At 47.1% G+C, this 17355-nt stretch overlaps 1 protein-coding gene across 1 annotated transcript; it reads right to left on the reverse strand.

Annotated features, from left to right (window-relative positions):
• Positions 1 to 5534: 5534 nt before the first annotated feature.
• Positions 5535 to 17002, reverse strand: LOC119299102 (probable LRR receptor-like serine/threonine-protein kinase At3g47570). The gene is made up of 3 exons (XM_037576385.1): positions 14602 to 17002; positions 6067 to 6396; positions 5535 to 5950 (listed from the first exon to the last, which is right to left on the reverse strand). The coding sequence occupies exons 1-3, from the start codon at positions 17000 to 17002 to the stop codon at positions 5535 to 5537; spliced, it is 3147 nt and encodes a 1048-aa protein (XP_037432282.1).
• Between the last annotated feature and the right edge of the window lie 353 nt (positions 17003 to 17355).

Here is a 17355-nt window from a genome sequence, read left to right on the forward strand (position 1 = left end):
GGGGTAGGCGCGCCCCCAGAGCTTGTGGCTCCTGGGTGACCCCCCTCTGGTATCTTTTTTCACCAGTATTTTTTATATATTTCATAAAAAATTTCCGTAAATTTTCAGATCAATCCGAGAATTTTGATTTCTGCACAAAAATAACACCATGACAACTCTGCTGAAAACAACGTCAGTCCGGGTTAGTTTCATTCAAATTATACAAATTAGAGTCGAAAACAAAGGCAAAGAGTTTGGAAAAGTAGATACGACGGAGACGTATCAGTGGCAGCGACGTTTGAGAGGGCCAGGGGTGCTACCTCGTGCGGGTGTTTTCGACCGAGCTCACAGTATGCTTCGGATGAGTATGTCCACACGACATCCACCTCTACGCCATCGCCTTTGTCGTCCTCCATTCGAGCTGCTCTTCGTGGCCCGCTCTGTATGGCTGCGATGCAAGAGGAGTTTGATGTCGTGCAGCTTGTTCCCTGCCCCGGCACGATAACGTGATTATCGGGAAGTGGGTCTTCAAACACAAACTCCGTCCCGATGGTACCCTTGACCGATATAAAGCGCGCTGGGTTGTTTGTGGCTTTCAGCAGCGTGCTGGCGTCGATTTCACTGACACTTTCGCTCCGGTGGTTAAGCCCCGGATGATCCGCACGGTTCTCCACCTTGCGGCCTCTCGCGCCTGGCCGGTGCACCAGATGGACGTCTCCAACGCCTTCCTTCACGGTCATCTCGAGGAGCAGGTCTTCTGTCAGCAACCCACGGGGTTCATTGATCCGACACATCCCGACCATGTGTGTCTGCTTTCGCGGTCCTTGTATGGGCTCAAGCAGGCCCCTCACGTCTGGTACCAGCGCATCGCGGCGTTTCTTCACCAGCTTGGGTTCCGCTCTACCCGCTCCGATGCGTTGCTATTTGTCTATCATCGGGGCTCTGACACTCCATATCTGCTCCTCTACGTCGATGATATCATCCTGACGGCATGCTCGACTGGCCTCCTCAGTCAGCTCACTGATCGTCTTCGCGCTGAGTTCGCCATCAAGGACTTGGGTCCTTTGCACTACTTCCTCGGTGTTGAGGTGGTGCGCCGTTCGGATGGCTTCTTCCTTCACCAGCGGAAGTACGATCATGAGCTTCTTGACCGTGCTGGCATGCTTAATTGCAAGGCCGCCGTCACGCCTATTGACACGAAGGCCAAGCTTTCTACCATGGATGGTTCTCCTGCTTCGGATGCTGTTTTTTACCGGTCCATCGTTGGGGCTCTTCAGTACCTCACCCTCACTCGACCGGAGCTCCAGTACGCAGTTCAGCATGTGTGCCTTCATATGCATGCACCTCGGGACATTCATTGGGCCACTGTGAAGTGGATTATCCGCTATATTTGTGGCACTATGGATCTTGGCATCACGTTGCACGCCTCCACCCACACTGTCCTCACCACATACTCCGATGCTGATTGGGCCGGCTGCCCCGACACCCGTCGCTCCACTTCGGGCTACTGTGTCTTTGTTGGACCATCACTTATCTCGTGGTCGTCCAAGCGGCAGCCTACGGTCTCCCGTTCCAGCGCTGAGGCTGAGTATCGCGTTGTGGCCAATGTCGTCGTCGAGTGCTCCTGGCTTCGTCAGCTGCTCCAGGAGTTTTCGTGTCCTGTCGACAGGGTAACGGTGGTCTACTGCGACAACGTCTCGGCCGTCTACCTCTCCGCCAACCCAGTTCATCATCGTTGTACCAAGCACATTGAGTTAGATATTCATTTTGTTCGGGATCAGGTGGCTCTTGGCCATATTCGTGTTCTACACGTTCCTACATCCCAACAATTTGCAGATATCATAACCAAGGGCTTGCCTACTACGTCATTCGAGAAGTTCCGGTCCAGTCTTTGTTTCAGCAATGGCGCCGCTTCCACTGGGGGGGTGGGGGGTTGAGTATATGTGTTATGTGCATATTGTGTATCGGGCCCACCTCCTAGTTCTTTGTATAGTCAAGGTCGTGGTCCACCGTTGTACATCATATATACGTGCGATTGCACCCGATCAATACATCGTGCAATTCCATCATTATACAGCTGTGCCTGGAGCAGGGTATGCCAAGCCTGAAAATTGAAACCAATAACTCCATGATTCTAATACTTGCAGTGTTATCCCATTGTCCGCTGTGCAGCCACATTATTGGGTCAGCTATCTCCAGGGTCCTATCTTGAAGTGCATCCTCAACAAACTTATGAAGATCCAATGAATCTTTGAACATGCCTTCTGTTGGGCTCCTTCCAGTAAACACCGCAAGCAGCAATATGCCAAGGCTATAAATATCACCAGCTGTAGAGACCTCAGAGCCTTCTCCATACTCTGCAATTATGCAAAGTCTTGTGGTTAGCATGCCTTGATTGACCAAGGTTAAACATCCCGCCTCAAAACTCCTCGAATACCTTGATTGAACAAGAAGTAATGATCTTAATGAGACAACGCTCGAACGATTACTAATTGAATTGATACGTAATTTTATTATTATGTAGGATCATGTCTTGTACTCCCTCCGGTCCTTTTTACTCCGCACATTAGCTTTGTCTGAAGTCAAAGTTTGCTAAGTTTGACCAAATTTATATTAGAAAATATTAACATCTATAACATCTAATAAATATAATATGAAAATATATTCCGAGATGGATCTAATAGTAAATGTGTTGTTATGTGAATGTTAATAATTTTTTATATAAACTTGGTCAAAGTTGGATGAAATTGACTTCAGACAAACCTAAATATGCAGAGTAAAAAGGACCGGAGGGAGTACCAGCTTGTTCATTCAATGATGTTCTGAATCTCGAGTCGAGGCTTCTCTTTCTGCTCAATGCTCCCCTGTAAATTTCAGGTACGCATCTCTGATTGCGTGCATCTCCATTGCTGCATCTCTCGTCAGTGCTCGGTCTCGAGGTTGTTGCTTTGAGTAGAATATGCCAAGCCTGAAGACCGAGACCAAGCACTCCTGGATTCTAATACTTGCAGTGTTATCATGTTGTCCGCCGTGCAGCCACATTGTTGGGTCAGCTATCTCAAAGGTTCTATCTGGAAGTGCATCCTCGACAAATTTATGCAAATCCAAGGAATCTCTGAACGTGCATCCTCGACATCATCTGGAAGTGCATTCTCTGGTGGGCTCCTTCCTGTAAACATCTCAAGCAGCAATATGCCAAGACTATAAATATCACCAGCTGTTGAGACCGCAGAGCCATCTCCATACTCTGCATTATGCAAAGGTTTGTGGTTAACATGTCATATTTGATTGAAAAGGTAAAATATAAAGTTAGAAGAATTTTAGTCACCTGGAGCAATATAGCCTATCCAACCTCTAATTCCAGTTGAGCTATATGAAGTTTGCATCCCCTTGCTTGTATTTTCTTGATGGATCCTTGATATGCCAAAGTCTCCAACTCGTGCGCTCATGTCTTCAGCAAGAAGAATCTTGCTTGGCTAGTTGGCTTAAGATCACAATGAATCACCAATGGTTGGCAGTAGCAGTGCAAATATTCTACTCCTTCCACAATGCGTCCAATGGCCATGGCGTCCTCTCTCCTCCTCGGCCCCCACCCTCTCTCCAGATCCACCAAGGGCAGGGCAGGTATGGCTGTGTGGCCCAGAGAAATCAAAAGTTGATGTGAATCAATGCTAGATGGTTGGTCTGTAGTTGGGACAAAATGCTTGTGCTCTCAAATATACAGATTACCTGTTGCCTGCTGCCTACTGCCAAGTTCACATCCTGCTGATGCTCTGCTGCTTTTGGAGGTGAACTGTTCCCTGATTGATTGAAGGGAAAACTTTGTTTTTGCCACTCTAACTTTTGCCACTTTGTTTATGCCACTCTAGAATTTGACATTTCACTTTTGCCACTCTTATCTTTTGACAATATATCACTTTTGCCATTTCGTGGCAAAAGCAAAAATTTTAGAGTGGCAATTGTGATACATGTCAAAAGCTAAGAGTGGCAAAAATGAAATGAAAAATTATTGTTTTTGCCACGGAATGGCATTTGTGATGTATTGTCAAAAGCTAAGAGTGGCAAAAGTGAGATGTCAAATTCTAGAGTGGCATAAGCAAAGTGGGCAAAAACTAGAATGGCAAAAACAAAGTTTTCCAATGAATGACACCAATATGCATCAGGTACAACTCCTTTGCTGTTCGTTGTGCTGTAGAATGGTTTCTGTCTCGCGGCAAATTTCTTTTGCTGTAAAATGAACTACTTTATCCATGTTGCCAGCCTACTTCACTGAGGATGCGATTTTCCTGAATCTTTTAAATTACTTGCAAGCCATGTAGCAAATATACTGACAACTGCTATTGCTATGTTGCTATTGCACAACACTAGTATTTTACCTTTTTTACATCATGCTACATTTATTTGATACTTGTTCCAAAGAATAGCTGCATTAAAAATAAAGCTTACTGGAAAGATTGATTGTTGATAACGTCCTCCTAGCTAGTAAAGGTCCTCTGGACCTGCTGCTACAGTACTATTGCACAGCATTGGGATGGTTTTACTTCAAATTTGTTTTCTCATATGCGCTCCAGATTCACATCCTCCTAGGTACATATCTAGTACCTGTATTTCTTTTTACTAAGGGAATTAATAGAAGGCGGATGGTTAGTCTCTGGTTATAAGGATTACCCTGCTGCTGCTTCTGCAAGCTGTTCTCTGAATGAATGGTACTGATGCTTTCTAGTCCGTGATTCTGATTATCTTTTGGACAAATTGATTTATTTTTCTGAGAATCAGATTTTGGGCAGACTGCTTGTGCTCTAAATTCTAGTATCTGTTTCTGCACATGGAAAGTATATACTCTGTTAACAAGCAGCCTGGCTTTACTACCTCAAGACAGGATATGCTTTCTAACCTATGATTTCTGTTTATTTTATTGACAGATAGCTTTTTCCCCTATTGAGAATCAGATTTTAGACAGATTGCCTGTGCTCTCTAATGTGCATTAGTTTGTACCCCAAGTTTGTTTGTGCACATGGACGGTATGTACTCTTTAACAAAAAGTCTGATTGTACTACCTAAAGACAGGATGCACCAATTCTGAAGACAGAAACCAAGCGCTCTAGGTTCTACTACGTTATTACTACTTATTAATTAATGAAGGAAGAAAGCTTGTTCACAAAGGAAAATATGTTTGTGATTATTCTAGTGTTATTAATCTGATCCGATGCACTTTGTTTTGGATATAAACAAATACAATCGGATTGTTTTGCTTACAAAAGTGAGGAATAATAAAAATAAGAAAAAAAATGAAACTCTCTGCAACTTCAGGTCTACTGAAGCATCAAGCAATAATGTTGCCTCCATGTGTACAGTTTTGATAATGGGAAAACAATTACACTGCATGCTTTATGAATCAACCTACAAATTGCTGTTGGGCTATTATTGCACAACATGATGGTTTTGTATTTATTTGATACAGTTGTAAAGCAACATACATAGCTCTGAGAACAATTACTCACTGAAATGACACATGATCTTTTTAGTATGCAGGATCATGTCTTGTGCCAGCTTGTTTATGCAATGCTGCTCTGAATTTCTTGAGTCGAGGCTTCTGGTTCTGCTCCATGCTCCCCTATGAACTTGAGGTATGCATCTCTGATTGCATGCATCTCCGCTGTTGCATCACTTGTCAGTGCTCGGTCACGAGGATGTTGCTTTGAGCAGGATATGCCAAGGCTCAAGACTGAAACCAATAACTCCTGAATTCTAATACTTGTAGTGTTATTGTGTTGTCCGCTGTGCAACCACATTGTAGGGTCAGCTATCTCCAAGGTTCTATCTGGAAGAGCATCCTCGATAAACTTATGCAGACCCAATGAATCTCCGAACGTGCCTTCTGTTGGGCTTCTTCCCGTGAACATCTCAAGCAGCAATATGCCAAGGCTATAAATATCACCAGCTGTAGAGACCGCAGAGCCGTCTCCATACTCTGCAATTATGCAAAGTCTTGTGGTTAGACAATGTGCAAAACAGCACAATTTCACTTGTCTGAAACGACTTATAAAAGTGAACGGAGGGAGTAATAAAATTAGAAGTTTTAGTCACCTGGAGCAACATAGCCTATGGAACCTCTAATTCCAGTTGAGCCATATGAACTTTGCATCCCCTCACTTGTATTTTCTTGAAGGATTCTTGATATGCCAGAGTCTCCAACTCGGGCGCTCATGTCTTCAGCAAGAAGAATGTTGCTTGGCTTAAGATCACAATGGATCACCAACGGTTGGCAGTAGTTGTGTAGATATTCTACTGCATCCACAATATTGATAGCAATATCAAACCTCTGGGCAAGGCTGAGCGTGTTGTTTGTAGTGGGATCTTTAGATGGTTGATGAAGCCAGCTATCCAAGTTACCATTGGGCATTTTTTTTTCGAAAAGGGGTTTACCCCAGCCTCTGCATAAGAACGATGCATACGGCTCATATTATTAAAAGCATAATCCAGTAGCAAAGTCGCCAAGTATCGAGGTGCGAAAATAAACAAAAGGCTCGAAAGAGCTACAGCCCAAAACCACAACCGGCTGGCAAACACAATAGGAGCACTACATGCCTATCCTATTACATAACCGCCATCCAAACCGGTTGAAAATATCCCGCGCTACCATCTCCCATCGGGTAGACGCAGTAACCAAACGCTTCCTGGCCTCCGTCGGAGTGAGTAGCGACCACATACGGATGAACACCGTGGCCCTGAAGATAACCTGCAAAAAGTGAATGTTTGTTGATCGGTTAAATACTAAATCATTTCTGCAGTTCCATACTGCCCAAAGTAAAACACAAACGCCAACACGAATGTGTCTTGCAGTATCGGAATCAACTCCGTCAAGCCATGCTCCAAATAACATGTTGATAGAGGTGGGCTGATTAATATTAAACGCAATATGAATCGACCGCCACAGAATCTTAGCCAACGGACAATCGAGAAAGAGGTGTTTGATGTTTTCGTTATGATCACAAAAGCTACACCTAGAAGAGCCCATCCAGTTGCGTCTTGCCAGGTTATCCTTAGTCAAAATGACTTGTTTATGCACAAACCACATAAACACTTTGATTCGTAAAGGAACCTTTACTTTCCAAACGTGAATCGAAGAAGGGACAACGCTAGAGTTAATGACATCCAGATACATAGATTTAACCGAGAACACACCGTTCTTAGTAAGTTTCCAATACAACTGATCTGGTTGTTGGGACAGCCGGACCTCCATCAAACGTCGAACAAGGTGGAGCCAGGCCTCCCAACGATTTCCAACTAGCGTCCTCCGAAAACTAATATTGAGGAGAGTGGATTGTAAAACAGTTGCAACGTAGGCTTCTCTACGTCGCACAATATTGTACAAAGTAGGATATTGAAGTGCAAGGGGAGTCTCCCCAAGCCACGTATCCTCCCAAAACCTCGTAGTGGCACCATTCCCAAAAATAAATTTTGACTTGTTGAAAAAAAGTTGTATGACTCTCATCAAACCCTTCCAAAAAGGTGAGTCGGAAGGCCTCACGTTTACCTGGGCCAAGGTTTTAGCATAAAGATACTTATTGCGCAACATCTGCGCCCAAGTAGCGTCCGTCTCAGACGATAGTTTAAATAGCCATTTGCTAAGGAGACATATGTTTTTGACTTCCAAATTTTTAATACCTAGACCCCCTTGGTCCTTCGGCCTACAGATTATATCCCACTTAGCAAGTCTGTACTTTCGTTTGAGCTCATCATTCTGCCAAAAGAATCGAGATCGGTAAAAATCTAACCTTTTCCTGACTCCCACCGGAACCTGGAAAAAGGATAATAGAAACATAGGCATACTGGTAAGGACCGAATTAATCAGAATCAATCGTCCTCCGTATGACATGAGCTTCCCTTTCCAACAGCTTCCACTTCCACTCAAAGTTAGTCAGCTTACGATGATGAATGGGTATACCTAAGTACTTAAACGGTAAGGAGCCCAATTCACATCCAAACAATTGTTTATATGCGTCCTGGTCATCCTTTGCTCTTCCGAAGCAAAACAATCCGCTCTTGTGGAAGTTAATTTTGAGGCCAGATAATTGTTCAAATAAGCATAACAACAACTTCATGTTTCTTGCTTTCGCCAAGTCGTGCTCCATAAAGATGATAGTATCATCAACATACTGAAGAATGGAAATCCCTCCGTCAACTAGATGTGGGACCAGGCTGCCTACCTGCCCTGCATCCTTTGCCCGACCTATTAAAATAGTCAGCATATCCGCCACTATGTTAAACAGGATCGGTGACATCGGGTCTCCTTGTCTTAGCCACTTGTGTGTTTGGAAATAGTGACCTATGTCATCATTCACTTTAACCCCTACACTCCCTTTTTGCGTAAAGGAGTCAATCTGGTTTCTCCAGGCTGAATCAAAACCTTTCATACGCAAAGCTTGTTGAAGGAAAGGCCATTTAACTTTATCATATGCTTTTTCAAAATCCACTTTAAAAACTACGCCATCAAGTTTTTTTAAGTGGATTTCATGAAGCGTTTCATGCAAGACAACAACCCCTTCAAGGATATTTCTATCAGGCATGAAAGAAGACTGGGACGGATGAACCACAGAATGCGCAATCTACGTAAGTCTGTTCGTCCCGACCTTGGTAAAATTTTTGGAACTCACATTAAGCAGGCATATGGGTCTGAACTGCTCAATGCGAGCAGCGTCTGTCTTCTTAGGAAGAAGAGTTATTGTTCCAAAATTCAGCTTAAACAATTGGAGCTGTCCCTCAAAAAACTCGTGGAACATGGGCATCAAATCTCCCTTAATAAAATGCCAGCACTTTTTGTAAAACTCCACCGGGAACCCATCCGGTCCTGGAGCCTTATTATGCTCCATTTGTGCAATAGCTTCAAACACCTCTTTCTCAGAGAAAGGAGCAGTCAGGAGCTCATTCTCGGCAGTCTCAAGTTGAGGAACATCCTCAACCCTAGACTCATCTAAGGACACAAAATTCTCTTCCGGGGGACCAAACAACTGCTTATAATAATTGGTAATATAGACTTTCAGATTGTCTTGACCAACTATCGTCCCCTCGTCTTGTTCTAGCTAGAAAATTCTCTTTTTACGATGCTTCCCATTAGCAATCATATGAAAAAATTGAGTATTGTCCTCGCCTTGTACTATCTTGCGAACTTTAGCACGCAACGCCCACTTCAATTCCTCCTCTCGAAGAAGCTGTTTAAGATGCATCTCCGCCTCTATCTTTGTCTCCAACTCACTGGAATCCAAGATAGATGTTTCAGCTTTAACTTCAGGGTTTTGAATAAGTAGAAGAAGTCTCTCCTTCTCCGCCTTATAAATACCATGCGTGTGCTTAGCCCAACCTCGAAGGAACCTTCGGAGATGACGAATCTTGCATTGCCATCGCTCGATAGGAGTCCTTCCTTCTGAGTCTTTAGCCCACTCCCGAGCTAACAACTCGAGGAACCCTTCTCTTTCAAACCAGGCAAGTTCAAAAGAGAAAATGTTCTTGTTGCCCACAAAAGTTTGCTCTCCTGAATCGACTAGTAATGGGGTATGTGTTGGAAATATGCCCTAGAGGCAATAATAAAAGTATTATTATTATATTTCCTTGTTCATGATAATTGTCTTTTATTCATGCTATAATTGTATTATCCGGAAATCGTAATACACGTGTGAATACATAGACCACAATATGTCCCTAGTGAGCCTCTAGTTGACTAGCTCGTTGTGATCAACAGATAGTCATGGTTTCCTGGCTATGGACATTGGATGTCGTTGATAACGGGATCACATCATTAGGAGAATGATGTGATGGACAAGACTCAATCCTAAGCATAGCACAAAGATCGTGTAGTTCGTTTGCTAGAGCTTTGCCAATGCCAAGTATCTCTTCCTTTGACCATGAGATCGTGTAACTCCTGGATACCGTAGGAGTGCTTTGGGTGTATCAAACGTCACAACGTAACTGGGTGGCTATAAAGGTGCATTACAGGTATCTCCGAAAGTGTCTGTTGGGTTGGCACGAATCGAGACTGGGATTTGTCACTCCGTGTAAACGGAGAGGTATCTCTGGGCCCACTCGGTAGGACATCATCATATGCGCAATGTGACCAAGGAGTTGATCACGGGATGATGTGTTACGGAACGAGTAAAGTGACTTGCCGGTAACGAGATTGAACAAGGTATTGGATACCAACGATCGAATCTCGGGCAAGTAACATACCGCTAGACAAAGGGAATTGAATACGGGATTGATTAAGTCCTTGACATCGTGGTTCATCCGATGAGATCATCGTGGAACATGTGAGAACCATCATGGGTATCCAGATCCCGCTGTTGGTTATTGACCGGAGAACGTCTCGGTCATGTCTGCATGTCTCCCGAACCCGTAGGGTCTACACACTTAAGGTTCGATGACGCTAGGGTTATAAAGGAAGCTTGTATGTGGTTACCGAATGTTGTTCGGAGTCCCGGATGAGATCCCAGACGTCACGAGGAGTTCCGGAATGGTCCGGAGGTAAAGATTTATATATAGGAAGTCCTGTTTCGGCCATCGGGACAAGTTTCGGGGTCATCGGTATTGTACCGGGACCACCGGAAGGGTCCCGGGGGCCCACCGGGTGGGGCCACCTGCCCCGGGGGGCCACATGGGCTGTAGGGGGTGCGCCTTGGCCTACATGGGCCAAGGGCACCAGCCCCAAGAGGCCCATGCGCCTAGGGAACCCTAGAGGGAAGAGTCCTCAAGGGGGAAGGCACCTCCGAGGTGCCTTGGGGAGGATGGACTCCTCCCCCCCCCCTCTTGGCCGCACCCTTTCTTGGAGTAGGGGGCAAGGCTGCGCCTCCCCCTTCTCCCCTGCCCCTATATATAGTGGAGGGGAGGGAGGGCATCCATACCTGAGCCCTTGGCGCCTCCCTCCCTCCCGTGACACCTCCTCCTCTCCCGTAGGTGCTTGGCGAAGCCCTGCGGGATTGCCACGCTCCTCCACCACCACCACGCCGTTGTGCTGCTGTTGGATGGAGTCTTCCTCAACCTCTCCCTCTCTCCTTGCTGGATCAAGGCGTGGGAGACGTCACCGGGCTGTACGTGTGTTGAACGCGAAGGTGCCGTCCGTTCGGCACTTGATCATCGGTGATCTGAATCACGACGAGTACGACTCCATCAACCCCGTTCACTTGAACGCTTCCGCTTAGCGATCTACAAGGGTATGTAGATGCACTCTCTTTCTACTCGTCGCTGGTCTCTCCATAGATAGATCTTGGTGATACGTAGGAAAATTTTGAATTTCTGCTACGTTCCCCAACAGTATGATCAGAGACACCTCTTGTCAGGGCTTGCACGGTTACCAAAGGAAACTTCTGTTCCCATTCGACACTGGCTAGGACACGGTCAAGTTTCTCAAACGTCGGGACCGGTAACGAATTAGCCCAGGTGAATTTCCTACCCGAAAGCTCTATCTCTCTGAGATCCAAGCTTTCGATAATAGTGTTGAACATGAACGACCAGCGGCCGTCAAAATTGTCATTATTCTTTTCGTCCTTCCTACGGATAATGTTGAAATCCCCCCTACTAATAGGGGGAGCTGTTCGTTACCACAAATGCGAACCAAATCAGCCAAAAAGTCTGGCTTGAGCTCTGGTTGCGCAGCTCCATACACCGCCACCAGAGCCCAATCAAACCCATCTGCCTTAGTTCTAACTCGAAACTTGACAGCAAAATCCCCCAAAACTACACTCCGAACTTCCAACATTTCGCACTTAACCCCAAGTAAAACCCCACCGGATCTTCCTCGAGGGGGAGGCAATGCCAGTCAAAATCTACCCCCCGGACAAAGTGGCAAGAAATTGTGAAGTAAAGTTGCTTCTTCCGGTCTCCGACAATGCAATAAAATCCAAATGATGTTTGAGAGAAGCCTCCGCTAGAAATCTTCTTTTAGCCAAGTCCCTAAGACCTCTGCTATTCCAGAAAATGCCTCTCATAATTCATCATGAATTTTTTTTGCAGTGCGGATCCTAGCACTCCTACGTGCTGCCGAGACGGGATAAACCTTCCGTTTCCACGTCCGTTTTGGCTTAGGGAGACCATCAACCCGATCAGCACAGTCATTCTCTGCTTCTATTGCCTCGGGCTCGTCTACATGAAGAGACACCTCAGGAATGGTGTCCTCCTCCGTCTCGTGTAGTGCAGGGTCAAGATCGGCACACAAGCCATCAAGAACCCTAACCCCAAGCGCATCTATCTCCGAGTCGTTCATAGGTTTAACATCAACAATGTGCCGGATCATGTCTATCGCACGATCAGCTTCCAAATCAAGAATGTCATTAACCGATCTAGATATCTCAATATCATTATTACCAAGTGAAACTCCCATTTGATTTGCATTATGAATAATTTCAACATCAGTAAAATGCAAAATGGAATTGGACTTATGAACGGACATACCAGTGGAGGTCTCGACGTCGTGCAGCTTGGCAGCTCTCAAAGCACACCTCAGCTGCATGTCATCAGTGTCCGGCTGCTCCTGCAGCCTCCCGCTGACCCGCCTCCCCTGGGAGGCAGGATCCGGGATACCGCCAAAGGAGATGACCTCCTCGCGTGAAGCTCTACTAGGGGAAAGGCCTCCTGCCCGTCCCCCAATAGCGGCACCTTGGGCCGTAGCCACCGGAGCAGGGGAGTAGCACGGCGACGGCTCCCATGGCGTGTCAACGGTCGACCCGCCGGCAAGAGGGCCCGGGGATACCCTCACAGGATGCTCCGAAGAAGAAGCCGGTGAGACGGGCGCATCACCTGACCCACCCACCGCAACGGGGCATGGAGTGACGGCGGCCTCCTACCGAGCCATCCCTCCTCCCGGGCGCGGCGACCTGGGGGAGAACGCCGAGTCCTCTGTGTGCGCCGTCGGTGTCGTCATCACAGGAGACCGGGCCTCCTGCCCGTCACCTTTAGCCATAGCCGCAAGCATATCATCATCCACGGTAGCCAACAACGAGGTAGGAGATGTGGGAGGGACCACCTGCCCCTCGGTATCTCCCAACTCAAGAACTGCCGGCGCACAAAGGGGAGCCACGGCATCCACGGAACCCGGATAGACGCCCCGAAGCCGAGGTGGAGCAGAGAACGGTCCCAAGGACCCAAGCTGCAAGGTGGACGTCGGAGCCACACCAGATGACCGAGCAGGAGCAGTATCACTAGAATCAGTCGGACCGACCGGCTCCTTGGCCCCGTCATCATCACCCATAGCCGAATCATCCTGGTTCCCCGGGGCACCTCCTCCCTCAGTCGTGTCCATAGGAAAATCATCCTCAAACTCATCGAACAAATTAGGATCCTCATACAGAACGTCCAGCTGATACAGAACACCATCGTACGTCCAAGGCACCACGTTCGGCAAGAACTCAATATTAGCCACACTGACAAGTAAACGCGCCACCCCGTTGGCCCGAGTGAATGGCATATCCACCTGTTTAGCCTTACCGATCAAAGACCCCAAACTCCACGTCACCAAGAAGCTATCCAGGGGATCAGATGGCGCCCCGGAGAAACGAACCCAAATCTGCCTCAATGGCGTGCCCTGCGTCTCTTTCTTTTTCCATTCATCAAACTGCAACACAAAACTAGTGCCTGGGACCCTGCTCATACCGTACTTGAGGATTCGCAACTGATCCTCCTTAGACGGAAAATCAACTTTGTAAGACATATCATTTAGCTTGAGCAGCGACCACTGAAAATTACCCGGAGCGAGTTCCCGCAGCTGCTGAATAATTTGCGCCTCGGTCAATGGTCCATGAACTACCTTCACCACCCCTAGGAAAGAGGTCTCGACCGCTGGCGCCAGAGGTGCCACACTGGGAGACTCGAAGAACATCAACTCCGAGCAGCATACCCCGAAAATCTGAACAGTAGGCTTGGGCCCAAGCATAAGAGGGCACTCGGCAGCGGTATGCTTAGGTTTCCGGCACAGGTCACATAATTCCGCAGTGCACTCAGCCATAAAGTGTCCCGTATCACCACATCGAAAACAAGTAAGTTTCTTCTTCTTTGCCGCCCACTTGGACAACTTGTCAGCCTCAGATTTGTCCGTACCATGCTCAGAAGCAGAAATCACCAGTCTGCATGGGTTCCGGCACTGTGACTTCGGCCAGGGCCTGAACCGTTTCCGCCGGCACCTGCGGTAGAACCGATCCTCCGTCAGCCCCCACCGCAGTCTCAACCATAGGCTTCGGGTGCCTAGGCGGGTAGTTACGTCTGTGCCCGCCCCGACCTCCACGGAAACGGCCCCGGAAGGAGCGGTTATTAGGAGCGACCGCCCCCTCCACAAAGTTACCGGGCGGACCCTGAAAGCCCTGGTTGGCATTGCCGTCGTCCGTCCAAGCATGACCCCGGCCAACGCTGGAGGATGAAGAACCCCTATGCTGCCCAGCACCGTAGGCGTCGTAACCGTCATCGCCCCACCTGCCTCGCGGGGGATTCCGGTCCTCTCCCTGCGACGCCGCAACCCCACGGCCGAGCGGGCCTTGACCAGGGCCACCGCGGCCGGCCGCCATTTGCCGCGGCCATGGCCTTTGGGTCGGCTGCGGCTCAGCTCTAGGTGGTATCTCAGCCCTAGGCTGGTTCGGCTGCGGACCAATGCCTTGAACTCTTGACCTTGGTGGTTGATGCTCGAACAAGAAGTAACGATCTTAATGAGACAATGATGTCGTATCCTTCTCATAGCCTCACATTCAGCCTCAAAACTCTTCGAATACCTAGATTGACCAAGGTTAAACACCTTGACAGCCAATGTTCTTTCTTCGTTGTCCAAAACACACTTATAAACCGCACCATAACTTCCTCTCCCAAGCAAGTTGGCTTCTGAAAATTCGTTAGTTCCTTTCAGTAATGCAGGATAGGGGATTCTTCTGTAATGGCCATCAACAATTGAATCTTTTGCTACTGTCTTCGGGCTTGATTTGAGCTTCTTACAAAGTCTCCAAACAAGAACAATCACTGAAAGTGAGAACACGATTGCTCCAACTGCTGCTAGAGAAATTACAAGGGACTTTGGCATCTTTTTTCTCTTCTTGCTTAAGACCCTTGTGGGGCACGGAGCCAAATGAAGTTGAGGTGTACCACCACACAAATTGACATTCCCAACAACTGATAAGTGAGTGATGTTTCTGAAAACACCTTCATTTGGCACCTCGCCTTGCAAATTATTGTAGGATATATCCAATTCAGACAATGATGACAAATTCTGTAGAACTAATGGGATTGATCCTGACAAGTTGTTGTGTGCTACGTACAACTCTTGCAGGTTTCCAATATTGCCAAGGGCATCAGGAATATTACCAGAGAACTTATTCATGGTCAGGTTCAATATACTGAGCCCCTTTATATTTGTCAGTGACTGAGGTATGTTTCCCTCAAAGGAATTGTTGTCTAAGAATAGTTGCTCCAATACCATGCAGTTCTGTATACTGTCGGGTATCTTGCCAGACAACTGGTTTCCTGATAGAACTAGTAGGTTAAGGTTTGCCAAGCTACCAACTTCATTAGGAAGGGGTCCGGAAAGGGAATTGTATGTCAAGTCCAAATACCAAGAAAGGCTGGGTAATCTGAAAATTTCTTTGGGTATTGAACCATTGAGACGGTAATTCATTTTTAGATCAAGTACAAAGAGGTTTTTCAACTTCCCCAGGCTTGCCGGAATTGGTCCCTCCAAGTTGCTATTACGTGCATAAAGCTTATTCAATTGTGAAAGGTTTCCTAGAGATGGCGGTATGAGCCCAGACAAGCTATTGTTGTACAAAGCTAGATCGATCAAGTTCTCTAGCTTACCAATGCTCTTTGGAATCACTCCGGACATGGAAGTGTTTGCTATCACAAGTGTTTGCAGACCAACTAAATTGCCTATATCTGCAGGAATACTCCCAGAGATCCTATTGTCACCTAAGTACAAGTATTGGAGAGTCGTTGACAGGTTCACAATTGAACCTGGTAGTTGTCCTTCAAAAGAATTGATGCCGAGTCCCAATAGCTGCAGTTGGCTGCAGTTTCCCAAAGACGTGATGAATTCCCACCCCTTGTTGTCATTCGCTTCAAGCTTATTGTTATTCAAGTTCAAATATTGAAGTGCTCCCAGCTTCCCAAATGTGGGAGGAAAGTACCCACTAAATCTGTTGCTATCAAAGCCAACTGATATGAGGGAAGATATGTTGGATATTGAGGACGGGATTGTTCCAGTGAAGTGATTACCAGACAAGCCAAGATATTCCAACTTGGGGAAATTGTTTCCGAAATCATCCAAAATGCCGTGCAACATATTTGTCCCTACATCAAATAGTTCTAGCGAGGACCAATTGTAGAGAGAGGTTGGAATCATACCGCTGATGAGGTTTCTGGCGATGCTGAACTGTTTCATGCCGTGGATGCTTCCGAGCCCTGGTGGGATTGAGCCCACGAGCTGGTTGCGTGAGAGATCAAGGACTTCCAAATGGGACAGATTGGCCAGTGATGGAGGGATGAGCCCTGTGAAGCTGTTGTTACTCAGTGACATCCTTACTAGGGACGTGAGCTTCTCAGCCGGGATGCGCCCGCCAAGCTTGTTGTTTAGCAGTCCCATTATGGCCATGCTGACACATGAGCTCAGGTTCACTGGTAATGTGCCAGAGAAGGAGTTGTTGCCCAAGTCGAGCCTATGCAGGCGGCGGAGGCGGCCAAGGCTCGCTGGTATCTCCCCGTGGAACCAGTTGAAGCTCAGGTTGAGCGTCCGCAGGAACGTGAGGTTCCCGATGGCTGGGGAGAGTTCTCCGGCGAGCGCCTTGTTGTTCAATCTCAGCGCCACCACCCGCGCTGGCCTGCGGTGGCTGCATGTCACACCTTCCCAGCTGCAAAAGCTGGCGCTGCTATTCCAGGAGGCCAGCGAGCCGCCATCGCTGACCTGCGCTTTGAAAGCGAGCAACGCAGCCTCGTCGCTAGCGGCCACGATCGCAATCGCAGTAGTCAGGACGGCCAGGAATGTGCATAGCGAACTCATGCCCCCCATTGCCATTGCTTGGTTTGGTTGGCAAGTAGTAGTTGTAGTAGTAGAAGCAGCTCATATACTTCTTGTGTTTGCGTGATTGTCTTGTGCATGTTGCTAGTGATGTACAAATCCCTCTTGTGGGCGGTCAGACCTGGACAAGTTGCAGGATGTTTAATTTGACGGGACAAGATTTTCCATGCGTTCACGTGACAAGTTGTTCTCAAACTATTAGTGGGCAAATAATGCATCCACCTGCCTACTTGCATTTTACTGTTCCAAAAAACTGCTTTCTTCTAGGCGAATTAAGAATGAGATAGATTGCAGGTATATAGCACATACTACATAACTCCATCTTCACATTTCAGTTTGATGTT

The sequence above is a fragment of the Triticum dicoccoides genome, chromosome 5A (genome assembly GCF_002162155.2).
Source record: "Triticum dicoccoides isolate Atlit2015 ecotype Zavitan chromosome 5A, WEW_v2.0, whole genome shotgun sequence".
Taxonomy (NCBI): Eukaryota; Viridiplantae; Streptophyta; class Magnoliopsida; order Poales; family Poaceae; genus Triticum; species Triticum dicoccoides.